This window comes from Alosa pseudoharengus, unplaced genomic scaffold, assembly GCF_046254945.1.
Source record: "Alosa pseudoharengus isolate Yale_2024_CS ecotype anadromous, Long Island Sound unplaced genomic scaffold, YU_APseudo_1.1 YU_APseudo_1.1_scf_22, whole genome shotgun sequence".
NCBI lineage: Eukaryota > Metazoa > Chordata > Actinopteri > Clupeiformes > Clupeidae > Alosa > Alosa pseudoharengus.
Window position 1 is genome coordinate 27,855,299 of NW_027468680.1, and position 27,472 is coordinate 27,882,770.

Sequence of the window (27,472 nt, forward strand, 5' to 3'; positions counted from 1 at the left end):
ACAAGAGTGAAACAAAAAGTATCACATAAAAAAGTGTTTGCATGATCTCTGTAGATGTGATCTCTCTTACCCAAACAATATTTTATGTGCCCTCTAACAATGTCAAGGAAAATTCTGACATATCTAGAGCATATAACATATTCATGCCGGAATCGGAAAGATTTCTGATCTTCCTTGAAAATGCTGTAAACTCAATTGTATTCCCCCCCCAGTGGAAATGTACAGTATATACCTACCTTTGGATAATGGTATAATGGTATCAGATTATAAATCCATTAGTGGGATAATATGGTTGAGACATGTCATACAGCTCTGAGAGTGCATTTGGTTTGCCACAGACCTCTCATTTCCTGCTTATGTATTCTCAATGCAACGTTCACATTATGCAGGTCTGCCTACACTGTAGGGAACATTAATTATGATAGGAAGGTCAAAAAGGACTTTTTCTGCCACATGTATTTATTTGTCTAATATACGGATTGAAAGCAGATTATTTATTCACTGAAATCCAACGCGTAAATCAGGCGTCGCTGGAGTAGTAGTGTCATCGTCTTAGGGATCATAAGTGTCTTGAGAGAGCATCAACTGGGACATCATGCTGGCAGAATAGCAAACAGCTCCATTACCCCTGCGACGGTAATAGCGTGACATCAGGACAAATGCACGAGACAAAGATTGAAATGAATTAGGCCTACACCGATGATAGAAAGAATTTCAATCACGCGACAACGATAATGAAAGCACGACGACACCCCCCACCCCTCGGCCCAACACTCATTACCACAAACGAGAACACAAGCACTGTTTATCTAAGGTTTAACATGGCTGTTCTGTTCTCCTCCTCATTCTCCCATAAATGTCAGTGCAAGGGACATGTTTTGTATCCAGTCGCTTCAGACTTTTTGATGATTGAATCCTTGGTTATTAAACAAGTTATTTGGACAAAAGTTGATGAATGAACGGGTGCCAGACAGGAAATGAAAGGGGCCTAATATCTGTATCCTGTGGCCTTTTGCACTTAGGTATTCAAAGAGTGGTCTTATAATTGCTTTTGTGTGGGCAGAGGTGTCTACTATCTTTACTTTGTGATCCACTCTTTCTCTTTGTGACCTCATGTCCCCTACGTTAGCGATTGTCATTTCCATTTCATAGCCCCTGTTGCTGGGCAACAGTAGACACTAGCGCCAACTCTAATATTGTTGTCATGTTCCTTTGAAAAATGCAGAACTTTGTCTGTGCCAGCTATTTTTTTTAAGCCTCCCGTATCTACAAAGAAACATTTACTCTGCAGCAGCTCTAGTCATCAGGGATTTGCTCTATTTGATGTTTAATTAAAAGATATTCTCCCCACGTCTTTCACCTTTCCTAATTGCTGCTCTGTGTCTGTTCCTTTCCACAGTGATATTTCTCACATGAATCTCCACACTATTTTTTTTTGCTGTTATGTGTGGGTTTAATGAAGCACTTTCATGTTACATGGCTGAATTTGTCTGTGTCAAACAATCTCATCATCAAATGTTATCACTGTGGACATCCAAGGGGTCGTCTAAACTGAAGAAACAGTGTTAGTCTTCTGTTTCTGACACACCATTAAGTATGCTGTGTCAGCCATGCAATAGATTGCAGATGCACTTTGATTTCATTATCAATAGTTGCTTAACTGCTAAAACTGCAGACTCTTAAAACTCCGTTTTCATTTGTAACAGTTCTGGCTCGGCCATGTCAAATCCATTCTGCGTGTGGGAATTGAGCTGCAGTCTCACCGCGCAGGAAGCACTCCCATAGTTTTACCTCAGGCTTTTTATTACACTGTGACTGCATATTCAGGTAGACAGTGAAGTGTAATATTAATAGTATTAGTCAAGCCTACCTAGCCCTACGTTTTATGAGGCAGATAATATTATCTTTAACCCTTAGAACCCGATTGACGCAAAGTGCGTCAAAAAACACACCCTTTCTTCTCTGTTACATTGCTCCAGAACGGTTCATCGCAGCGAGATGAAACCTTTATTGCACGACAGAGCAGAAGTGGGGCTTTCCAACGAGACTACACACTTGTCTCTACGATCAAGTATGAAAATTTAAAAAAATCATGAAATTAAATCAAATTGCATCATATTTACAGTCTATACTTCTCTGCGTTCACCTGCACACACATTACTCTAGTTTGAATTACTCGCGAACCCGTGATCGCATCGATATGGCAAGCATATCAGATGAAAGAGGGGGCACAGGGCTATCCATAGGTACCATGTTTATCGATCTTTCTGGCTTATAAAACCAGACGAAGTGACTGCAAAATAATAACGTCATGTACACAAACCAACGCTGCACACTCATTACTCTCGTTTGAATTACTCGCGGACCCGTGATCGCATAGATATGCCACGCATGTCAGATGAATGAGGAGACTCAGAGCTATCATTTGATACCAAGTACATCCTTCTGGGTTATAAAACAGACGAAGTGACAGCAAAATAATAACTTCATATAGCTGGACTTACCCCACGTTTTTGTCTTGTGGCAAAGCATGTTTATAATCCAATGCTATCATGTGTTTCTCTATGGCAAAGCATGTTCATATTCCGGTTTTGAGATCCTAGCAAATTCCTGCATGGCATCCAATTCAAGGCTCACATTGCATCCCAATTTGTTCAACAAATAAACACCTTTTTTGCCTTTACTTTGTTCATGGCAATGCAGTAAAGAGTTGAGAATTATTATGACTGCATACACACAGGCATGCAGGCTAACACGCAACCTCGGGTCAAGTCAGGTCAGATCAGTTCGTGTCACAGATATGGAGCGCAGAAAGGTCATTTTTCATCACTAAATAAAAAATGGCATTTATTTCCGTAAATCACACAGCAAATATTTCTGCAAATTGCTCAGCCCCAGAGTATGCCTCCAACATGGCAATTATATTGCCCGATTCAGGACAGTCTGCCCTACACACACATGAAATGCATGTAGAGCTGTGAGCTTGCTGTGGTGAGATACATGTCGAAATATAAGAATTTTTATAATACAATTTTTATATTTTAATTCTTTAAAAATCAAAATAAAATCAATGCTAGTATTAATACATGAAATGATGGCAGATCTGAATAGCCTCGACTCTCCTGAAAAAAACAATATATAATATGTGTGTGTGGCACTTACAATGACCAGAATAAATCCTTATGAATAAAGGTAGTGAAAATGTCCTAAAAACAGCTTAGGGTTCTAAGGGTTAATTAAAGTTTCATCCTCACAATCTGCTCGTCCTCCTTAGGTCTAACAGTACTGTCTTCTTCTTTGATATTGAAATAGTAAAATGGGTGGGAGAAAAGTAAAACCTGTGTCCCACCATTCTGAGCCAATGCTTTGGTGTCCTACCTCACTCCAGATGGCACCACGAACCACTTTAGTTCCGTAAATACGAACAGACTTTCGATAGCTTACCTTATGGAGGAGGTGATATGAGCCATACAACTAGTCTCCAAGTCTTATCATGCTGTGCTTGGGTAGAGCCCCAGTTTACCTGCTCCGATACTGGCGGATACTGAGCTGCCGTCTGGATGCTGCCCTGCTGGCTGGGCTACGTGTGGCTAAGCTGGGTCTCCCACTGGCTCTGCTTCAGGGAGAGAGCCAGGCTCGTTAGGAGTCACCGGGTTCACCAGAGGTCCCGAGGGCCACAGGGCCTGCAGCCTGCACTGCTGTCAAGATGACCCTCTCCGGCATCCAGCATTTCCAACAATAAAATGACTTGTTTTTGCATCAAGAATGATTTTTAAAATTAATTTCAGTTTAATTACGGGGCTGTTTTGTAGATGTGTGAAAACTGCTGTTTTGTGTGTTCACCAAGCTCTGTCTACATTTCATTTATGCACAGCCACATTTTTGGGGGCACTCAACTTATGCTTGTGTCGTAAAGGGAAGGAAAAAAACGATAAGTGAAAAAAAAAAAATGCCTTGAGGCAAGTAGGAAGCTGATTTAAATGTTCTCCTCTGATTTGATTAGCTCACATTTCGGAGCTAATATTAAAGGGGGAATCTCAGTAGAGCAGGCAGATGAGGCTGAGAGCAAGTCTGGAGACTGTAGAGCACACTGTTGTTGGAATTAAATCTCTGGATATGAGAGCATGTCTGCAAAATGATAATTGGCTCAAATCATAGAGGACATCCAGCGCCACAGGACGCCAGAGGCAATATTATGATGGTACCCGCTGTTCATTTACCTATAGTTTACACGGAGAAGCTTATTCTACCTGATGCCATTGTTAGGAGAAATTGATGTGACTGCAAATTGGTACGGCTGTTAACGAATTGCTAGGATTTCATTAATTGCTTCATAGAAAAATCGAGGGATTTTGTCATTTTTTGTCGTCTCTGATCCGATCAAAACTAATTTAGTCTCAACTCGCTAAACTCACAGTGTTTCATCATGCTTGGAAAACATTAATCTTCCTGAATCATTTGTATCATCGCTGCAGTGTGAATAAATATTTAGCTGTTGATGCAGAATTTTGAGTATTTCTACATTCAGTGGGCGTCTCAACAACAGAATTCGAGGACAGCCTTACAATGATCTGCTGAAAGTAAACACATATGGCCATCTGAATCGTCTGCCACTCTGTGGACATCTGTTGTGCATCTGCCGGCTGGTTGCTGTGTGATTGTGGTGTCGAATTATAGTTAACTGATTCAAACTCAGAAGAATTGTGACAAAGCAACAGTATACTGCAGAAGGTGTAGCTATAATCCAATACAGAGCATAGGTTCGCGAAGCCAGCTACAAACATCCTGTCTTTACACAGCTTATATACCCCTTTTCAGTAGCATCATTTGTTTGTGTGAACACAGAATAGAACAGAGCTCCTATGTCCTTCTTACCACATTAGGCAATACATATGTACCTTGTCTTCAGTCTATTTCCCTTCCAATGACCTCTGACCCTGCTGAACAGCCACTTAGGATGACCAGTCTCTCTAGGCATACATGTCCTTATAGATAAACTCCTGGCCCCCAAGCATGTGTATGTTTTAGCTATAATTACCCCCTGCTGTTTCACCACATGGACCTCAAACAGTATTCCAAATGTACAGAATATCTTTTCATACAACTACATAATAATAAGAAGAATATATTTTTATAAAGCTACATAACTAAATAAAACCACCACATGATGTCAACACAGCGGGCAGATTGGACTTTTGTCACCCACAACTGACTTTCTCCAGATACTTTAGTGGACTTGTTTTCAGAAATGAATATGTCTCTATTTAGGATAGTGTAACTATTGATCCTTGAAAGAAATGGCCTCACAGCATGGACACCAGGCAAGAGATGTCTTTACTGAAGGACTGGATATTGACCAGTATGGATTCTTGCGCTCTTGCCCTCAGCCTTGGGTCCAGGCTCATTGATGGGATCCCAAACGAAGCATCCCGATATGCTTGCTCTTCTGCGATCCTTTGTACCACAGAGGAAGGATTCCCACTGTGGCGCTCATGCCCTCCAATTCTCTCCTCTCTGGGTTTCCCACAGACGCGGCCCTGAGTCGCTCATAACTGCATAATCGATGCTCTCGGCTTAGTCATGCTGTTGATCACGCAATAGATAGTGCTGCTCCTCCAACACTGTGGGAAAGTAAGTGCTCAGCCATTACAGTACGTATCGAGTCAGTGTACAGAGTAAATTCTTGACGAGTGTCTGTTTGATATTATATTGTTCCGGGTCATCAGGGGGCGGTGAAAAAAGGGGAGTTTAAAAAAAAAAGAAATAAATTCCCTGGAGAGAAAGTGGCCCTGCTCAACATTTTGCTCACGCACGTATGAAACCACATCAATGGAGACATGTCGACAGCAGTAAGTCGACATGTTCATCCACCATGAAGTTGAAGCCCGGCCTCCATATTACACATCACAGCTGACTGACGCCTGACATTGAGCCTGGCACCGTGTCGCACAGTTCCAAGCTTGTTCAGGTTAGATTGGCCTGAAGCTCGAAAGATGACTAGTGTGTTGTCCGCCGTCTGTTGCTTTCTTTCTTTATTTTTACACCTTCCCTCTCGATTTTATAGCGCCCCAGGAGGGCCGGAGGGGGCGGGGGGGAGGGGGGGGGGGGGTGACTCGACGAGTGTGAATTTGACAGCTCAGGTTTTGGGAGCTAATGGTGTTAAGGTGGAAATAACCTTCAGTGGGGGCTGTCACCCGCCGTGCTGCTTGACAGGGTCGCTTACTGTTCGCACCAATAAAGAACACATCACATGCTGCCACAGCTCCCCCCACGGCCCCACTCACTCACACCCCCCTCCCCCAAACATCTCTCCTAAGAGACAAGATTGACATCAGTAATCGTTTCAATTAATAATCGCGTTTGGTCTTCTCCGGAGGTGGCGGAGGTCCCGCGTGTTTGCCCTGTGGTCCAGGCTGATGAATGGCGTTAGGATTGGATTATCAGAGGCGATAAAGAGGACTTGCCAGATTTGTTTAATGGAGGTATTTACTAAGACTCGTCAGGAGGAGCATGTGGCTATAATCCAATGGCATAATAAATTACTTATAATTGAATGGCAATATGCTCTTTCAATCTCTCTCTCACACTCTCCCTCCCTCTCCTATAATGATGGCTGTCTTTTTTTAAATAAATATGGCAGGGTCTCCAAAAAGCAATTTAATCAATCCAAGTTATTTTGGGCGGATTTAAAAATAGCTCGATTTGTAATCTGTGATTATTCGCACATGGAGCTGTCTTAATTAATCAAAATTAGCTTGCATGAAGCGCTCATTAATTGATAATGTGACATAAGGCAATTATTCACTCTAATCACAGGCTTTGTGTATGCTTGTTACTCAAATCCAAGGTCAAAAATACATTTGGGGGGCAGTGATGCATTGCTGTGAATACAGTACCCCAGAGGCCATGCAGTTTTTAGTTTGTGATTATTGCTCCATATGGAGTGGGACAGTTTTACAAAGCGTGTACCGGTATGATCTTTTCCTACACATCATCTCTGCACATCATACTGTAACTGTTCAGAAACTCACAGAAAATGGTCGCCTTCCAAAAACAGTTGGGTTTAACAATGGGCTTAATCAGTTTTATTTGCAGGAGGATGTCCATTATTCCTCAAGAAGTCATCTTAGCTTTGGACATAGGGCATTTATGAGGATTTTGTAAAGCAACTGGGCACAAAATACCTCTTTTTGTCACTTTTTGTTTCAAATGGATTCCCATGGTCCTTTGGTTCAAGTGGAAGAGCAATGTGCTCACAAAACCATGCTATTGAGTTTTATTCCCCATGGATGGTAAAATATGTTAGTCTAACAGTGAGATGTAAGTGTGTTTGGATGAAAACTAGTCTGGTAAACAAGTGCATAAACATGTCTGAGCCATGCTAGAGCGATGCCCATCAGCGGCTCTCTGGCGTAGCAACTGAACTGTGGTCCTGTTCTGGGTCCTCCACTGCTGCCCCCAGTGTTGACTGCTGCAGCCCTGACATGCTGATGATGGCCCAGGGCTTAATAAGACTAAGTGACTTTGAAAGCCTTCCTGGGATCCTTGTTCGCTGGCTGTTTCCTGTCCTGCCCTTCTGCTGGACGGAGCAGAACTTCACAGTCCATTATCCCATGGTCGTTTGACAAAACACATGCAGCACAAGTGCACTTCCCCTGCCTCCGGCCACAACGTCTGCGTCGTGCTCGTTTTTTTGTCTTCTCAACTGTACTCATATCCATGTGACAGTACATGTGTTTCTATACCTCTTAGTGCAGAGCTCCTCCTAGTACATTACGCTGTCAATCTGAAATGCTTACTGCAACAAACTCAAGTGACAGCCATAGATTTTTATCACCATGTTAGATGCCAGACTCAACTTATTCCCCTGGAGTTCTCATGCGATGTCTCTATGCATTCACTTCTACATTCTCAGTGCAGCGGCCATTTCTGAGCTCCATGGCAGCCCTTGCCTTTGTGATGGGGTGAATGTAACCTCTACCTGCTGTTCTTCTGGATGTCCGTCGGCACAATGACTTTTGTCTCTCTGTGTAGCTTTGTCATGTGTCTGGGGAAAAAAAGCACATTCAGAGCCCTGTGAACATGAAAGGGGGAAATGAAGAAGTATCAGAGTGTTCCATCTCTATCTGGTGGAACACTGGCCAACAATAGGGCTACATTAGCAATAGCTGGGGACACGGTAGGCAAATGAGCTGGTGCTGACTTGATAAAGGACCTTGTAGCCTACTGTTGAAAGAGCCCTCTACAGATTCATCAGAGAACAAAAGCTAGCACTAACAGAGCAGATTAAACACATTTTGCCAGGGATGAGGGCATTCATATCAGTCCAGGACAGGTCAGAGACCTGAAAGTTATTTTAAAGGATTTTTACTTTTGTATAGATAGATTGTATGTAATGTCCTCTTATTCCTTTACATGTATATAATATATGTAACTGTGTACAGTGTATACAGTGTATATACTATACATGTAACTAACTGTGTACAGGGTATATAATATATACAGGTACCATGAGGAAATTGTTTTTCAGTGAGCTGTCAGAAACTGCTTTTATGTTGTTTATTCATTGTAAAGCGCTTTGCAACTGTATTTTCAAACATGCTATATGAATGAAGTTTATTATTATTATTATTATTATTAGTGGCACTGGTAGTATTATCCACAATCCCATGGAATATCTTGAGATCTCAAAATGTAAATCAGAATGACATGCTTTTAGTTATTCCTCAGAATTCATGCAAAAGATACAGTTTGTCGTTTTTGTCATCAAAAATAAAAATGCTTCTTGACCTGCAATAGTGATATTATTCTGAAGGCGCACTAATACAGATGTTTTTCAACATTCCAAAGTTTTCTATGCATTATTTTAGGTCATTTTTAATTCTATTTTATTTCCTGGGCCTTCAGAAGTATATCATCTTTGTATGTTCTGAGGCATTTTTCAGTAACACAAATTGAGAACAGCACCTACTAGTGTCAAAAGCGACTTCTGTGTTGTCTGTGTTGAGTGTGTCTTTGTGAGTACCTGTGATCTTGGTTCTTGCTGTTCACCATTCCCATGCATCCGTCCACAACTACACCTCACTCTCCACATGTGGCAGTTGACATCACATTTTGAATCACCGTTGAAGATCAGCGATGTTTGCTGCTCCACAGCGTCCAAAAGCAAACATTTTTGTCCCCACTCCCCAAAGTCAAACATGTAAACATTCAGAAAAGCAACCTCACTCTGAAACCGGACATCTCTCACCGTCATCCCGTCAGCATTTTTGATTTTTCTTTCTGTGTCCAGTAACAACTCGTCTCTTCTCTCTGCCTACAGCTCGTATCGTTTGGATAAAATGAACAGCGACGTGTTAAACTACATCACCAATTTCGCTGCAGATCTAAGGTGAATACATACAGTGCAGCACACAGTGCCACCACCACTCCAACCCCCCCCCCCCCCCCCCCCATGCCCAATACACACACACACACACACACACACACACACACACACACACACACACACACACAGTAGTTGTCAGGGTTGAGATCCAGTTGGCAGAGGCCCAGTGCTGACACGCTCAATACAGACGGCTCGCGCACCAAACCCTCACGCTGGTCAATGAAAGGTCAAGAGGGGCGAAGTCAGCTACAGAATTCACATTCCAAGTGTTTCCCAAGAATCAAGGCAGTCTTAAAATCAAAACACGGAGCAAAACAAGACCAGGGATGGGAGGGGTACTGTCCCTCCTAGAAGGACACACTCTTGCCAGAACGAAACCCAACTTTGAGTTGAAGGACATGGGGGAGAACAGGGCCAACTGTATCTGCTGAAACAGATTTTCCTTTCTCTGTTTCTCTCTGGAGATTAAGGGTAACAGTACATACATATAAAAGTCAGCAGTAGCGCATACTTTGAATAAAATGCTTACGGTACATCCTAAGGAACCTTTGAAAGGCGTCCCAAAAAAGTGACTCAGAAGAGGTTCACCATCACTCTATACTGCTGAGTGGGCACAAGTTCAACACTCATAATGACACTGAATGTCGGGTCCTCCTGTCCGTCTTGCATTCATGGAATCTTGAGTTTGACTTTTTTTTACACTCAAGTAATGTTAAAAAGGCACTTCTGTTATCCCTACTAGATCCTTCATCTGTCACCATCCCCCTACAAATTAACTGCTTTATTGGTGCAAGATTCCCTTCAGCCTTCCACACATTTTGCTATCGCTTCTTTTTGCAGTTCTTTTATTCTGTCTGCAGTTAACCTCTTGTACCGAGAGGAGGCTTGCCTTCCTGGAGTTTTCAGACAAATCGAGCCACTTTACACCTCGGCGCCTCTGTAGAACTGCTGGCTTGCTAACTAGCCCCTGATTTGCATTTCCCCTCATTTCCCTCGATCGATTGGTTGCTTCAGCACAAAGGCCAATCGAACTGCCATTTTGAGGACACCGCTCAGCACGTCAATGACTTTGTTACCAAAACCCGCTGTCTTTGTGTCTGACAGTGTCATAGGATGTCTCATTCTGGTACGCAGGTCCTGCTGAAACATGCAGTCAAAAAGCAAATGGTATCCCCCTGTATGTGATGTTGTTTTTGTGAGAATCATGTTTCTTCACTGATGTGTGCATTTCTTTGGGGATGTCTGATGGACTTTTATGTGTTCTGGAGATTGATGTTGGGTAGAGACGTTTTTTACATCCACTATGCCTTTGAAACTGTTATAACTGCCAACTGGTTCTTTGTGTTCTTTATGTCTGTCTGTCTGTCTGTCTGTCTGTCTGTCTGTGTGTCTGTCTGACTGTCTGACTGTCTGCGACTTTTTGTTTGTGTCTTTCCCTTCTTTCCCGTTGTCCTCTCTCTCTCTCTGTTTTGGTCCCTTTCTCTCTCCAGTCAAAGCTACCATTTGCAAGCCACGAGAGACATCCATCCCAGCATCACCCTGGATCCCTCCGCCAACTATAACTCCCCCAAGTTCCGTTCCAGGAACCAGAGCTACATGCGAGCCGTCAGCACCCTCAGCCAGGCCAGCTGTGTCAGCCAGGTGGGTCCGCAATGCTGCGGGGTGGGTGGGTGGGAGTGTGGGGCCTTAGCCCCCCTGGCCATCCCTCGCCTTCTGGGCCCTCTGAAGTGGCCCAAATCCTCCCAAAAGCCCAAGAGCCGCATCCGCTCTCCGCATCAGGACCGAGCGGAGATCTCTCCAAATCTCCCCTCCTCCTCCGCGTACATTAATGAAGCATGAGGAGTGTTTGTTCAGCCTAAGCTTTTGCTGTTTGATTTTATTGTGAGGTGAGGTGTTTGCAAGGGGGTTTAATTTCCACCCGCCTATCTAAGTGGTTTGAAGTGTTCTCTTTGTACAGACGTTGATGAATATTTAAACAATGTCTTGTTTCACGCTAAGTATAGATCTGCTCAGGGGTCGAGGATTTCTATTGCTGCAACTACGTTTTTTTTACATATTGTAGTGCATACAACAGTTGTCATAGCTGATTTTTCAAAGTGTTCTTGGTGTTTCTTATTCTGTGAAAACTTTGAATGGTTTTGGCTAATGGGTTTGTAATCACTCATTTTCACAGTTGACTGACCCACTGCAGTACTCCCCTTTTATTTTATTTAATGAAGGATTTCCTCAGTGTGAATAAAAGTTAGTACTGCAGTAAGAGACATTTCATTCTCATCCAAAAATATAAAAGCATGGGATAACCAATGAAATAAGCTTTTTCCTTACTGGGTGTTCGAGTTACTGAAGGAAGCATTTTAGACACAGTTAAAGGATTTCAACTGGCTGAGGCTCTAATAGTCACAATATATTTGAGTCTTTCCCTATTACAATGGACTAATGTTGGTCTTGATAGATGTTACATTACAGTTTTATTGTATTTGTTTATATTGCTGAGCAAAAAGCTCTGCTTTCAACGTTACACTTATCTTGTTCATCTTTGTGTAAGAGCTGAATATCTATTTGAAAGGAATGTTGTATTGATCCAACACAAGTCTTAAAGATCACTTCAATTCCCTGACACTCGTTGTGTCTGTGCCTGCCCATGCCAACTCTGAGGTCGTTACCAGATAAATAACCTTTTCAGCAGAACAAGATGGCAATCTGTGATATTCTAGATTGCCAAATGGGAAATTCCAGATTCGAAGATACTCATTTATCAGATTCAACAGCTCTAAACTGATATCGCTCCATCAGAAGATGTATATCTCGGGATTTTTAGATGGCCCTATAATGTCTCAAGGCAAGAGCCAGGCTGCCGCTTTCTCAGCTATTAAATAGTAGAATGAACCACTTCATATGGTGGCCATCAGATTGTCTTCTATAGCAGTCATGCGAATTCATTCTCCCACCACATGAAATACAAATCAGTTGCATTGAATTTGGCAGAATAGTTTCAGCACTCTTTGTTTTTTGTGATAACTCCCAAAACGTATCTAATAACAACCCTAAACTCTAAAGCTGAAACCAGTTAGCATTAGAGAGCTAACAACTGGTCACCTGCTTCTGTGCCCTCTCATTTAGGTAAGTGAGACGGAGATCAACGGGCAGTTTGAGTCTGTGTGTGAGTCGGTCTTCAGCGAAGTGGAATCACAGGCTATGGAGGCGCTGGACCTGCCGGGCTGCTTCCGCACACGAAGCCACAGCTACCTGCGCGCCATCCAGGCCGGCTACTCCCAGGACGACGAGTGCGTGCCCTCCATGACCTCCTCCACAGTCACGTCCACCATCCGGTCCACGACAGGTAAGCCCGGTCACTCCGCCTGCGCCCCACTACGCCGATTCCCAAACAGCAGTCTTACCGTGATTTAGCTCTGTGCATGTGCATGAAGGGTTTGGGTGAGTATTTTGGAGTGTTTCGAGATCCATTTGCTTAAAACAACTACTCGACATACACATTTTGGCCCTAGTTTAGGGACTCTTTAATATAGCAGGTAGAGAGGGCCTTTGCTTACACTTCACTCAAACCTCACCAGTCCTTGTGGTATTTTAAAATTGACAGCGATCAACAGTGCAGCATGTTAAGCTTTTTAAAGGCCTAATTCATGATAGAATGATGAAAACTTCTATCAAATATTTATAGACCTTTGATCAAGCTTGAATAACCCATCTGCTAAGTATACTTGAAGTGATACTTCAGTTAGAGTGTTACTTTAGTGGCTATCAGTCATTTTTATGCTAAAAAGTTTTTTTTAAGTTGGTGTTGGTAACTGTACCTAATTCACAAATTGTTGACCAGTTGGTCAGAGCTGTTTGCATCAACCTTGTCGTATCAATGTCCTGCTCTTTCCACATCTTGGCTGCTTTGTGTGTGTGTGTGGGCGTGTATGTGTTTGTGTATGTGTATGTGTGTGTGTGTTTGTGTGCGTATTTTGCATGATATGCATGCAAGTTGCTTTGAGAAGATAACAATGCTCTGCCTTTATTTTGTTCACCCTTTGGTATCCGTGTTCCTTAAGGACCTAGGCTATGAACCCTATTGAATTAGGCTCACCCACTTGTGGAACTGATACCTACACTCCACAGCTCAAGGGATTGTCATATTTTTTTCTCCTCCGGTGTGTGTGTGTGTGTGTGTGTGTGTGTGTGTGTGTGTGTGTGTGCGTGTGTGTGTGTGTGTGTGTGTGTGTGTGTGTATGTGTGTACATTTTTGTGTGTGTTTGTGTTTGTGTGAACATGTTTGTGAGCATGTGTGTACAGAGTTTGAGAGTGGATTGGATTTGGATATTTGTTCCATTTTGTGCCTCAGACGAGACAGGGAAAGGGGACAGTGGTCTGTGTTGTGATGGGGAGGGATGAGGTGTGTGTGTGTGTGTGTGTGTGTGTGTGTGTGTGTGTGTGTGTGTGTGTGTGTGTGTGTGTGTGTGTTGGGGGGAAGGGAGACAGCTCCGTATTTGTCCTCCAGTCCAAACACCTTACCAGCAGAGAGGAACCACATGGTGGGGGTCATTCAGGGCATTGGCGAGTTATTTGGTCCCCCCACCCCCCCCCCACCCCACCCCAAACACACACACTCTGCAGAATGAGACAGGCCTGTCTGAGCCCAGCCTCTCCCGCGGAGTCCACAATAATGCAGTCCACTCTGCTCCACTTCCGTCCTGTGACTTTACAGACCAGTGGCTTAACGCTCTCTGACTGCACTCAGGAAAGTGTCCGTGTAGGGGCTTTGGAGCGCTTGGGTGGGGACACACTCTGGAGAGCTTGGGCAGGTAGCTTGAACATTTTCTGTTCCAGTCGATTGATATTTTCACTGCCTTCTCAATGAAAAGAGTTCATGTTGTTTCTTTTAGGAGTGAGCTTTATCTGACAACTGAGTAGGGGGTGTGAACCCTTGCAATGAGAATGTCAGTAGGATTGATAAGTGAGGTAATCCTAAACCATATACCAAATTGTTGTATTTTAACGTGCGTTAAAATTACAAATCTATGGAATTGCTAAATTCGTTCTACTCCAAGTAAGGAGTAAGTGAGATGGCAAACTGTTGGTTTTGACTTCAGGTGGACAGGTCGTACTGGACCTTCAGGTGGACAGGTCGTACTGGACCTAGCGTTTTCAATGGGGTTCATACCTGTTTCCTTGGAGACCACAGGGTGCCAGAGGTTTTGAAGCTTTCATTTTTGCATTCGCTTCTCTCTGATGCACAAAAAGTACAGACCTCCATCATCACAGAGAATTGATTCAATCCCGTTTGGATTTGATTATACCACAGGTTTGTCTCCATTACTTTCACTGACGCTTATTGAGAAAATTGTGCAGGCAGACGTCTGCGTTGTGCCTTTAATGATGAGGGATGTCTATGCAAGCACATATTTCAGTGAGAAGGCAGTGTTGTCCCTTTTCTTAAAAAAAAAAAAAACAAGAAGAAACAAAACAAGCTTATGTGAGTCAAAATGAGCAGTGAGACCAGCTCCAGGTTGTGATAAATTTGAATAATATTTGTTTTACTCATTTGAAAATGGGATCTCGGTATGGCTAAATCTCACTGTAGGTAACTTAAGTTCACACAGTTGTGTGTGCAGTTAAACATGGGAAAACAGGTTGTTATAGTAATGACCATGGTTGGATATATACAAAAGGGACCTCAGGTCTTGCTTTGACTCACATACGTTTGGCTGACGCGTAAATGCCGCCTGTGCGACTGCAAGCTCTCCAGCTGTCCCCACCTGTGGGTGCCTATACGCTCGTGTGTTTATATTTGTCTTCCAGAGGGCCATGATTTGCTGGAAGGCACTAGTTTGCTTAATGAGGACAATTTGCCAGACGACGAGGCAGGAATAGCCTACCTGCCCTGCGAGGACGCCGGCCGTCCCAGCAGGGCTGACAGGTTCCACAGCCAGAGGGCCGCCCGGGCGGCTGCCTCCACGGCCAACACGTTGCCCTCCGCCGCGTCCTCGGCCGGCGCCAGCCTCGGCATGGGCATCGGGCTCGCCGCCCTCCCCCCGGCCGTGCAGGCCACTGTCCAGGAGACGGCCGACCTGGCCCTGGCCCTGAGCCAGCAGTGGCGGGAGGACGTGTCGGCCATGCGCCAGGAGCTGGCCGAGCTGCGGCGGGACATCTGCACCGAGCTGCGCGCCTTCAACAGCAACTTCTCCACCTTCACGCAGCGCTACAACACCTGGTCCCCCAACGCCCCGCAGGCTCCCGCCTCCACCGGCGCTGGGTCCGCCACCACTGGCCACGTGTCCGTCAGCACCCAGGCCAACAGCAAGGGCCTGGTCAGACAAAATACGGCAGATGCGGCTGTCAACTGCCCCTCACCGGTGGACTTGAGCATCATGAAGTCTCCAACTCCAGAGCCTCTCAAAACCAATGTTCTCCAGCTGCCCAGGTCAGGCTGTGGAAGCCACGTGGTGGCAGACGTTTCCGTTCCTGAAAGTGCCCTTTCAAGTCCAGAGTCAGTCGACCTAATGGCAGAGTGTGTGGACTTTACGTTAGACACGGAATCTTCAGCAATGCGAAATGTTGTAGACCTACCGTTCCCTATCGAATCTGACATTGCCCTCCTCAGTCCCTTATCTAGAGAATCATGGTATCCAGAGGGCTTGGGCTCTTCTCCAGAGCCTGTGTACTCTGAGTCTGTAAGCCCATCTCCAGAACCTGTAGATCCAACCTTCACAGAGTCCCCAACACCTCTGCACATAGAACCCACCTTCCCAACACAGCCACTTCTAGAATACCTTGACTCAGATGTCCAGTCTCTGGCCAGTCCTGAGCTTCTGGACGTAGCAGCCTCAAGCCAAGACCATCCACAGCATGTTGAGACCAGTCTGGCCAGCTCGCCAGAGCTACTACAGTTAGACCTTAGCTTCCCTGAGCCTCCTCCACCAGTAACTATGGACCCTGAACTCTTGGCCATGCCTGACCTGGACACGGACAGCCTGAGTCCTCCAGATCCAGTGACCTTTGATTCCTTCTCATGCCTAGAGAAGCTGTCTGCGTCCGACACTGCTGTCCCAGCTTGGAGCCCGGAGCCGAGCCCAGAGCTAAGCCCAGAGCCTAGCCCAGAGCCAAGCCCAGAACCGAGCCCGGAGCCGAGCCCAGAACCGAGCCCAGAGCCGAGCCCAGAGCCGAGCCCAGAGCCGAGCCCGGAGCCAAGCCCAGAACCAAGGCCTGAGAGTCCCATCACAGGGTGTCCTCCTGAGTCAGAGGCTGTGTCCTTACCAGAAGCTCTCCTGGTTGAGGCAGAGCTCCTAAATGTATCGGTGTCCAGTAGCACAGAAACGGTGCCTCATGATGATATCATCATCTGTCTGACCGACATGGGCACCCTCCATCATGCCGTCTTGTGCGCCGTTGAGGCAGACACTCCAGACTCAAACAGCTCGGAGTCTTTCGATGAGGACATTGAAGAGGCAGAACTTGGTTCTTCTACAGACAGTGAGATCATTAACATAGCCAGCCTCTACTTGGAGGAGCCTGAGGTACTGGACGTCCAAGACGCCAACGTCCCAAGTGAACCATCAGAACCATGCTCCGACATTGTTGTAGTGACCACTCCCGGGCTTGAGTCTGGGTCGCCCTGGAGTCCTGAGTCTGGGTCGTCGAGTTCTGGGCAGCCGATCACTGTCCAGCCGAGTCCTGGCCAGCCGAGCACTTTGTGTCTGTTCGGACAGGCCCTCATGAGCAACCCGGCCGCCCAGTGTCCCTTTCAGTTTCCGCCACCGGAGCTGCAGGAACCCATGGAGAGCCCGCAGCAGCTGCTGCTGAAGAGCCAGTCGGAGACCTTCGAGAGCATGGTCAGCTCCCCGTCATGCAGCGATTTCCTGTGGGTCAGGTGGCAGAGGAAGTCCCAGGGACAGCTGCCCTTGCAAAGGAGTTCCAGTGTCGAGCTATGGCACAGGAAGTTCTCCAACAACTCTCAGATGTCATACATGTCCTTGTCACTTTAATGAGGCACCTCAATGACACAAGGGAAGTAGAATCGATGCAGACAGAGTTGAAGAGAGTGTGTGTGTGTGTGTGTGTGTGTGTGTGTGTGTGTGTGTGTGTGTGTGTGTGTGTGTGTGTGTGTGTGTGTGTGTGTGTGTGTGTGTCTGTGCGTGTGTGTGTCTGTGCATGTGACTGTGTGTGTTTGCTTGTATGAATGTATACTTATGTACATATTGATATGTCTGTGTGTGTGTGACTGTGGCAATGTGTAAGTGCTTTGTTTGTGATGTTTGAGTGTGTGGGGGTGAATTCACATCTGCTGTATGCATTTCTTTGTGTGTGTGTGTGTGTGTGTGTGTGTGTGTGTGTGTGTGTGCCTGTCTGTCTATCTTTGTCTGTGTACATATGAGTGTCTGCATGTTTGGTCGGAGGAGAAAAAGGGAATGTCTTCTTGAGGAATGGGTATTGATTAAAACCTTATTAAGGACTACCTATACACAGCATCGGTGCCACTGTGAACGCATTCAGTTCAACTGATAAACGCTTACTGAAATATTCAGCATTGACTGACTACCCCTCAGCTGCAGAGGTGGATCAAAATATTTTTCTCTCCTTCTCTCTTTCTTCAAAGACTATCTGTGCTTGTAATCATTCATCCAAAGATATACTATATTTAACTCATACATAATGTGGCTGAAACTGCCTCAGTATTTGGGGAACTTTCAGGTTTTGAATGTGAAGTCTTGATGAGCTGGCACATAGTAAGATACTGTGATCAAGTAAGGGAATGTCCAAGCATATCTACATGAGCACTTAAAAAAAACTTCCTTTCTGAGGGATCAGACAATCAAGACATTTTTCTCTTACCTCAGATGTTTGAGTACTTGGTACTGAATGCACTGTTGGTCTACTATTAGACACTGTTAGGGTAAGACTGTGATGAGCTGAACAGGGTATTCTCAAAGAGAGTCTCTGTGGTTTTGATATAGCATTTATTTTCTCTGAATGTGGATTTGCGATTGTTTTGATGAAACCCAGCAGAACCTGATCTTCATATTGTTACCCAAGACTGCTGAATAGACTTGTAGAAGTCCCGGTAGAGACCTGCAGCCTTGCGATAAAAAATGTGATTAATTTACTCCTGTAATGTAAGATGCGTCATGCATGTCTCAGACGCTCTATGTGACCTTTTGAATTAATTGGATCTCCAATACATAGACACAAACACACATGGAGACACACTCACACTCAAACATGTACATGCAAACACACACTGACACAAACAAAACCACACACACACACACACACACACACACCACACACACACACACACACACACACACACACACACACACACACACACACATTCAAGTTCAAGCACATGTGCATATAAAAATGCACGCTCAAACCCACATGCATGCAAAGCCTCATGTACGTGTACACACACAAACATAGACACATACACACACACACACACACACACACACACACACACACACACACACACACACACACACACACACACACACACACACACTGTTGTTACACCCAAACAATCTATTTACCCAGTAACACTGTGTTTGTACTTTAAGATGATCCCAGAATTTTTTTTGTATTTGCACCCCAGTCTCATGTTCCCAGTTCATTGTATATGCACTGTGAATGTATGCACCCCATACGAGAACTGGGATCCCCCTTTTTCAAAGACTGAAAGGGAACTTTGACCGACCACAGCTGTTAACTCCAACAGGGACACTGAAGTTCTTCTTGCTCCTGTTGACTCAAAACTAAGGAACTCTTAGTGAAGGAGAAGTCTCCCTGACTAGACATTAACTCCCGTCTCTTCATGTCTCTCACTCAGGCACTTAACATGGGTACCTTCATCAATTTGTCCACAGGACAAATCATTCTTCCCATCATTCTGTCAACAGGTGTTTTTTTTTTTCTCATTAAGAGTTTCAGGAGAGGAGGTTGTATATTATACATATCTTAAAACTTCTCCACAGGTGCTAGGTGTACAGAACAAAACTGTAGATACTTCTAGAGTGAATGACCCAAACTGTTAAATGGGTGGCTGAGAAAAAAAGTATTTGGATTTACGTAGCATTGCATACAGCCTTTTTTAAAGCCCGAAAACACTCTGTTTACCATTGTCCCTACATGTTGCTGCTGATTCATGCTGTGCCTTCCATGCGCTTCTTGATTGTGATATTCCACTGATGATCTGTTGTTGCCTCACGGAGTGATCAGGTTTCTAATTAGCGTAGTTTTTTTTTTTTTTTTTTGGGGGGGGGGGGGGGGGGGTAACTGTGTACACTGAGCCTAGAAGACAAAGATGGCGGACAGTCCTGCAGTGGGACAGTCCAGTTTGGCCTTTTCTTGTGTCATTTTGCCTTGACCCTGTAACAAAAAGCTTTTTTTTTTTGTATTTCACTATGAAAATGAAAGTATTTCGGAACAAGACACTATGCTGTATAACACATTAGATTCTTAGAATAAGTGCCATTGATATTCTCAAAAATGTAATTTTATTGACCTTAAAAAAAAAATGCAGATTTAATCAGATGTAGAATTTAGTAATTGTTCCGCCTCTCCATTTGGCAGTAAACGTATCTAGAGCTTCAGCTTATTCACATTTCAGTCTACAGTATTTACAATGCATTTGGGGTGGGCTTCGTTATTAATATTGTTTGCACTTAACATGATCACCAAACTCCAGTTGTTCCAAAATGGAGAAATTATATAATTTAGCTGTGTAGAAATTCTTCCCTGAACTATACCAATGTGGTGTCTACAGGTGATATGTTTATGAAGGTCCGAAAACAAGGATATATTCATGATCAATGTTAACCAACGAGTACAGTTAACCGGGATGCTACACTGGCCACGTAATGAGCTTCTACTATAATCAATGGAACTGTCTACACTAGACGTGTACGTTCCAAAAAATTAGACCAGTCTTGTAAAATGATGTTTACGCTCTGCAAACGGAGCCCTTCAGTGGCAGACCCGGGGTAGCCCAGGCCTAACTTTACAGCTCAGATCAATGCAACATTAAAAATATTATTACATGCAAGAAATGTTTGAAATATGATGAGGTGTAAAACAGCTTGTATGATTATGTATGCAGCTTCCATCGTTACGATATGCCATTGCTTTCCTCCTGGAGGTGAAGTTCAAATTTTCCTCCCCATACAGCATATTGCAATCCTTCAGCACAAGGAGATGTCAGTCCAGATGTTAATGAGAACATAATTATCATGCGATGATTGCTATATGAGTTTGACCTCTGTTAATTAGGCCTCTCTCTGATTTTCTTTTGGATGATATCTGTTTTTTGTCCTTGTGTTCTTATATTTAACTGAAACCTGCTGTGCAATTGAAAAACAAAAGCGCATAAAGGCATTTATACTGTCATTTTCTCACGATCTCAGATTGTAGCATCCCAGCTGCTCTGTCCATATCTCATTGGCTAAAATGTTTACTGTTTGATCTGCCTGCTCTGCATTTTGCTCCCCCGTGAAGTTCTCAAAACTAAGATATCATATGTCATAAATGGAGAGCTCCGGAAATGATGGGGAAGAACAGGTGTTCCTCAGCTGCCTTGAAGCAAGACGATTAGGAGGTTTCTGGCAGTGTTTCTGTGTGTGTGTGTGGGGGGGGGGATGCGTGTACTGTATGTGTATGTGTGTTTGGTGTGTGCGTGCGTGTGTGCGTGCGTGTGTGCGTGCGTGCGTGTTTATATGGATGCATTGCCTTACCTCTCTGTTATGTTCATTAAATTGACTGGGATGGCAGGCTTTGGAGCTCTTCCATGGGTCATGCTGAGGGCTGGAATTTGATGACCGCATCATGTGCTAAGTGGTCACTAATGTTTCACACGGCTTTGGCAGGGAGAGAAAGAGAGAGGGAGAGAGAGAGAGAGAGAGTAAGAGAAAAGATGAGTTTGCCATGAGATTAAGGAAGAGAGAAACAGTAGGGTATAGATCAACAGAGATGCAGAGAGTGCCAGAGGAATAATGAGAGAGAGAAAGATATAGGGAGAGAGAGAGAGAGAGAGAGAGAGAGAGAGAGAGAGAGAGAGAGAGAGAGAGAGAGAGAGACAGAGTGTAAAAAAGTGATAGGCAGTGAGTGTTCAGGACATATGGTGAGGCATGAAGCGTAGCCTAGCATGTGAACCTCTGGGATGAAAAGGAGACAATGCTCACACCTTTCTCCTTGTGAGTGGATACATAATAGGTCTTTATCTCTGAGTGCCCACCCTGAGTGCTACATGATCAAGTTAGTCAGGTGCCAGTCTTGGATTATTTTAGCATTATTTTTTTTTTTTCAGGTAGCCCATGTGATCATGTTCAGTTTGGGATATTTATTATTATTTTGTCAATGTTTATTATCCTAATGCCTCCATATTTGCAAGCTTTTTGAATAGATTGAATTTGAATGGTACATGACCTGATACACACACACACACACACACACACACACACAAATCACATACACAAATACACACACACATTGACACTTTGCAGTTCTTGCCATGGAAACTATATGAGACATCAACAGTTTGCATATTTCATAGCTAAATGTGTCATAACTACCTACTGTGGTCAAACAGTGTACAACTTTATTTTCCATTTGGCAGTCCCATGAGTTCTGTGAACCACTAACACCCCATGATGACATATGAAGAGACATCAAATAAAAGTAGACTGTATTCCACAGATCTGCTGTCTGGCTGGAAGTTTATAGAGGGTTATACTTTTTGTCAGTAATACCACATCCACATAAAATAAATACTGTTGTGCAGTCGCAAATCTTTCCATCTCCTCGTTTTAGGAATCCAGTTCCGGCTTCCGTCCTCAGGCAGTGTGGATCGGCCATCCCAGCAGCCTCCAGGTACAACCATGAGCATCTCACCCAACGCCATGCCCACACCCAACGCCATGCCCACACCCAACGCCATGCCCACACCCAACGCCATGCCCACACCCAACGTCTCCTCAGGACATCACATACAGAGCCTTACACGTCCACCTCTCAAAACCAACGATTATGACCCAGCTGTCGCTGTCATGTCTGTTCATCTTTTTGCTTGTTATTTAAGTACCAATCAATTTGAGTGCCCGACTGGTGGCCCTGTCAAGATCAGACCATATAATGGAGTAGCAATGTCTGTGTCAGATGCGTGGTTGTTATTTTTAAACAGGCATCTGATGGGCAAATTGAGAAGGGTTGAGTCGAATTAAGTCAAAGCTGCCCCCAGAGAGTTGGCTGCGTGTTTTGTTTTTAATGTCCCCAGAACGTACACACACACACACACACACACACACACGCTCGCACCGGACTGCTTGTTTACTCTGAGAGCTTTTCTATACGATTCCGAGGGGCCGACGTCTCATCTATCGCTCTGACCATATGATTAATGAAACCCTCTCCTTCTCCTTCTATCAGTCTTCCTCCGTCTCCCTTCTCTCTTCCCATGAGGAATGTTCAGATAAATATAACACAGTCTCTGCGTTAATTAATAATCCTCAGAGCTAACTATCTGGGCAGGCGAATAACCGGCCGGGACGTTTCTTTTTTTCTTGCGCTTGTTTTGTCTGGCCGCGTTTCAGAGTTTTCTCCTTGAGAGCTGCAGCACCCCTCTCGGCTTATTGATTCTTCAGGCATGAGCTCTTATCTCGCCGCTAGATTGGAAAACTGCAGTGGAATGTGAAATGTCCTTCCATCCCCCTCGCCTCTCCTCTTCTCTCCCTTCCTCTTCTTTCCTCTTCTCTCTATTCCTCTTCTCTCCTCTTCTCTCCTCTTCTCTATTCCTCTTCTCTCCTCTTCTCTCCTCTTCTCTATTCCTCTTCTCTCCTTTTCTCTCCTCTTCTCTCCCTTCCTCTTCTCTCCTCTTCTCTCTATTCCTTTTCTCTCCCTTCATCTTCTTTCCTCTTCTCTCTATTCCTCTTCTTTCCTCTTCTCTCTAATCCTCTTCTCTCTATTCCTCTTCTCTCCTCTTCTCTCTATTCCTCTTCTTTCCTCTTCTCTCTAATCCTCTTCTCTCCCTTCCTCTTCTCTCCTCTTCTCTCTATTCCTCTTCTCTCCTCTTCTCTCCTCTACTCTCCCTTCATCTTCTCTCCTCTTCCCTCTATTCCTCTTCTCTCCTCTTCTCTCTATTCCTCTTCTCTCCTCTACTCTCCTCTCTTCTCTCCTCTTCCCTCTATTCCTCTTCTTTCCTCTTCTCTCCTCTTCTCTCCTCTCTTCTCTCCCCTCTCCTCTTTTTTCTCCACTCCTCACCCCTCTCTTTTGTGTGTCTGTCCGCCATCCGTTCATCCCTCTGTCTCGCTCACGTGAGAGAGGGGAGGGTCCGGCGGCGTGCGAGTGTCCATCAGGGACGAGGCTGGCCCACATGACCGATGTCCCGTCACACTGCTGAACTCACAGACCCCCTGCTGCCGCTGCCTCCCCGCCGCTGCCAACAGTGGCCTTGAAAGCAGGAGCTTTCTCTCTCTCTCTCTCTCCCTCCCTCTCCCTTTGTCTTTCCTCTGTCTCCTTTTCTTTCTCTCTCCATCACTCCCTCACTCGATCACTTAGGCACTTCATCTTTTGGGCCACTCTCTTTCTCTTTTTCCTCATTTGTTTCTTCCAATCCCAATAACCTCTCTTTTTATCTTCACTCCCCTTCCACCCTCCTCCCTCTCTCTCTCTCTCTCTCCCTTCCTCCCTTCCTCCTCTACTCTATCTATTTTTAGCCATTCAGGATCCCATCCCTCAGCCCGTCTGTGCTGCTCCGTTCGGCTGTTTTGTTTTACAGCGCTGCCAGGGTTCAGGACTGGGCTGTCTACATCAGTGCCAGCAGTGGCCAGCGGGGTGGCAGCGCGAGGCGGGGCTTGGGCGCAAGGCGCAGGGTGCGACGGACTCGACTGAGGTCATTGTGGTTGGCAGAGCAAATGACTATTTGCCTCCATTGCATAATGTATGGCTGTGTAGTATGCCGGCCCTAAGCAGGGTTGGAAGGGAATAATTAATAAATAATTCCCTGGTGTAGGTAGAGGTAGACTGGAGGACTCTGAAACCTTTACCTGGAGCAGTGTGCATTGAGGCTTATCAGGACAGCAGACACATAGTTTAGCATTATTTGCATTATTTCCAGCTGCACTTCATAACACACGTTAGTTGTTTGTTGTCCCTTTGCAGGCCAAGCTAGAAGTGACTGAGCTTTTTAAGTAGGATGGGATCCTCCACCAAATGCTCTCACGCTCGCTATTGTTTATGTGTTTACATGGCTGTGGCGCCATGTCATGTCCAGTGATTTAGTTGTTGTCGTGGAGTGTTCCATCGCATGGCAGTATGCCCGCCACGGCACTGGCAACATAGACGATAATGGAGCTCTCCATTAAATCCTGGCAGTATCATTTGCATACTCTTACGGCGGCAAAGAAAACCACACCGTCGTCCCAGGATGTGATGAATTCAGTCGCGGGAGACTTTGCCTGATAACTCGTCCTTCAAGCTTGGAGCTGATGCCCCCACTCCTCTTTCCACCAATAACCCCCCCACCGCCCCCCCCCCCGTCCCCCCCTACCAAGCAGACTTTACTATCCCACTCACACTCCTGATGGATGGAGACCCTTAGAGAAGGACCCGCACATCTGATTCACTTTGATTACATCCCCAAAGTACTTCATCAACTCGCCGCCACTCTTGGGTGCTTGTTCGCCCGTGTCTGCCACGTCTAATGGAAGCTCTGCATCTGTGTTACTTTAGATAAACTCGGACCTTTTAGTGAGAATTTCACTAAATTCTTTTTTTCTCTTGCTCAAAAACAAAGTAACCCTCTGTGAGTGAGGGATGAGATCCGATTGGACGTCAGCTGAAAGCGAGGAAGTGCTAAATTGTGTATGATGGAATAAAAAGAAGCACCGCGTCATTTAAGATGAATATTTCAGTCTGATCAGAAGGGAGTTCCCAGTTCAGGTACCTTGGAGAGCACCACTTCCACTCTCTCGCTCTCTCTCTCTCTCTCTCTCTCTCTCTCTTGCTCTCTGTGTGTGTGTGTGTCTGTCTTCTCCTTTCAAAACTCTCCCATGCATATTTGAGCGCAGTACTAAACCCTCCTGTGACACTTGCGCGGCCGTTCCCAGGGCGCGTGTTGCTGTTTGCGGAGGTGGGCCTGTGGCTGGTGGGCTGCTGGTGGTGATGGGCACGCTCTTTGATGCACCCCGCTCCCTCCCCAACGCCCTTCCTGCGTCGTCCGCCTCTGCCTGCCTGCCTGCCTGCCTGCCTCTCTCACTTAACAAATGAACGGCGAGCCCAGAGCAGAGCCAAGCTCCCCGGCCACAACAGAGCCAGAGTTATGAGTCCCCCGCTGCATGACTTGTTTGGTAACGACATCTATTTTTGGCCCCACTGCTGAATCATGCTCTTTCTCCTCCTCCTCCTCCTCCTCCTCCTCCTCCACCTCTCCCTCTATTTTTTGTTCTCCCACAGCTCTTTCCCTCTTTCCCTCTCTCAGTCGCATCTTCTTCCTCTCTTCCTTTCTCTCTGTCTACTGTATATTTTGGTCTTTCAGTTCTGCTCAGCCCATCTCCATCTCTCATTTATCTCTCTCTCTCTCTCTCTCTCTCTCTCTCTCTCCTCCTCAATTTTCTTTAGAAGGACAGACCAAAATAGCCTTTTTTATTTATTTTGAAATGGAAAAAAACAGCCTCATCCATCTCCTGTCTTCTAAGCTCCTTGGCCCCTCGTGGGGTGTGTGTCTGCCGTGTTTATACACACTGATTTGTAATGGGGGTGCAAACAGCGGGGCGTCGTGTAATTGGGGTGACACATGCGAGATGGGCTCATTGTTCCAGCGGAGCGAAAGCAGCCGTAAAAGTCATTGTGTTCTCCCACAGTGGAGCTAATCAGTGGCCCACACTTGTGGTCAGATGTTTACGCCACCTCCCTCCCCACAAAGCCCTGAAATCAACACTGTTTCAATGCATGGAGGGGTCTTTCATCTCTTCATCATCCAACCTCTTAATGGTGTTTTGTTTGGTTACATCTATATCTATAGCTTTATCTATACATTTATCTGTAGATGTGTATAGACATATTCTCACAAGATAATCAACTCCAAAATGCTTTGGAAAAGTTCTTGGGTGAGATGAGGGGACATATGGAATGTTTGTATGCAAGGCATGCTGTCAGCACAACCCAAGCGCCAGCCCAGTTTTTCCCTGAAATAGATCAAATATTGATACCGATTTTGTATTAATGTCTCGAGCGAGTGCATAGATGAGTCATCTACTGCAAATGATGGCAAAATTGAGGAACATTGAGTTTTCTAGACTTGAGGAAAGTTTGTTTTGAAAAGTAGGCCTACAGTTGCAGATGAGTGACCCGTCCAGTCTTGTCCTGTCACCTTCACGAATAAGCAGACGAGCTTCATATGGAGGAAGCCAGGAGATCCCGTTAGATAACATTTCACTGCATTACTGTCTCAAAGACTCATTTTGTCCCCTGAGAAGGGACCTATCAAATGGAGGAGCGGTTAATGCTCGGGTCCATCAGCATGGATTAGGACTAGGAGCCTATTCTCATTTGCACTCGAAAGAAAGGCGTCCTCGTTTTAATTCCTCGTCCCCTCAACCCCGCCCACCTCATCAGACGTGGAGAGGAAGGAGATAACTGTCAGCGCTCGTCACAGTCGACTAGTCGCCGGGCTCCTCTTCGTCATTGCTGCTCCCGGCATGTCACCAGCCCCTTTGGAGTCATTCGCCAAGAGCTTCAGACTTATAGACTTATGACCAACTCAGCTCTTTGTATGCCATTAGACTTATACATCATACTCATGTACAGTAAGTGTGAAGTGCCTCGAGGAGTTTTTGGATTGTTATGAGATGTTTTGCCTGTAAGGTATCGCCTCGATTTCAAAAATGGGTTTTTCACAAAGACAACAGCCAACACAAAGACCACAGCCTTAATGAAAGAAAAGAGTCTTTTTAACATTGTGTTTTGTGTGCTTGCCTCTTGACAGTCTTTTTAAACGTTGTGTTTTGTGTGCTTGCCCCTTGATAGCGGTCACCTACACACCCAGCACGCCCAGTTACAAGCGCACGCCGCCACCCGTGCCACCGCGCACCACCTCCA

At 45.1% G+C, this 27,472-nt stretch overlaps 1 protein-coding gene across 1 annotated transcript in view; it reads left to right on the forward strand.

Moving 5' to 3' along the window:
• dlgap2a (discs, large (Drosophila) homolog-associated protein 2a) overlaps nt 1-27,472 on the forward strand; it is a 60,242-nt gene that overhangs the window by 16,914 nt on the left and 15,856 nt on the right. The window contains exons 5-7 of the mRNA XM_076300018.1: nt 10,879-11,029; nt 12,509-12,728; nt 27,401-27,472. The exon at nt 27,401-27,472 is cut by the window's right edge and continues 320 nt beyond it. Of these exons, the coding sequence (XP_076156133.1) occupies nt 10,879-11,029; nt 12,509-12,728; nt 27,401-27,472 (443 nt within the window). The remainder of the gene's footprint in view (nt 1-10,878; nt 11,030-12,508; nt 12,729-27,400) is intronic.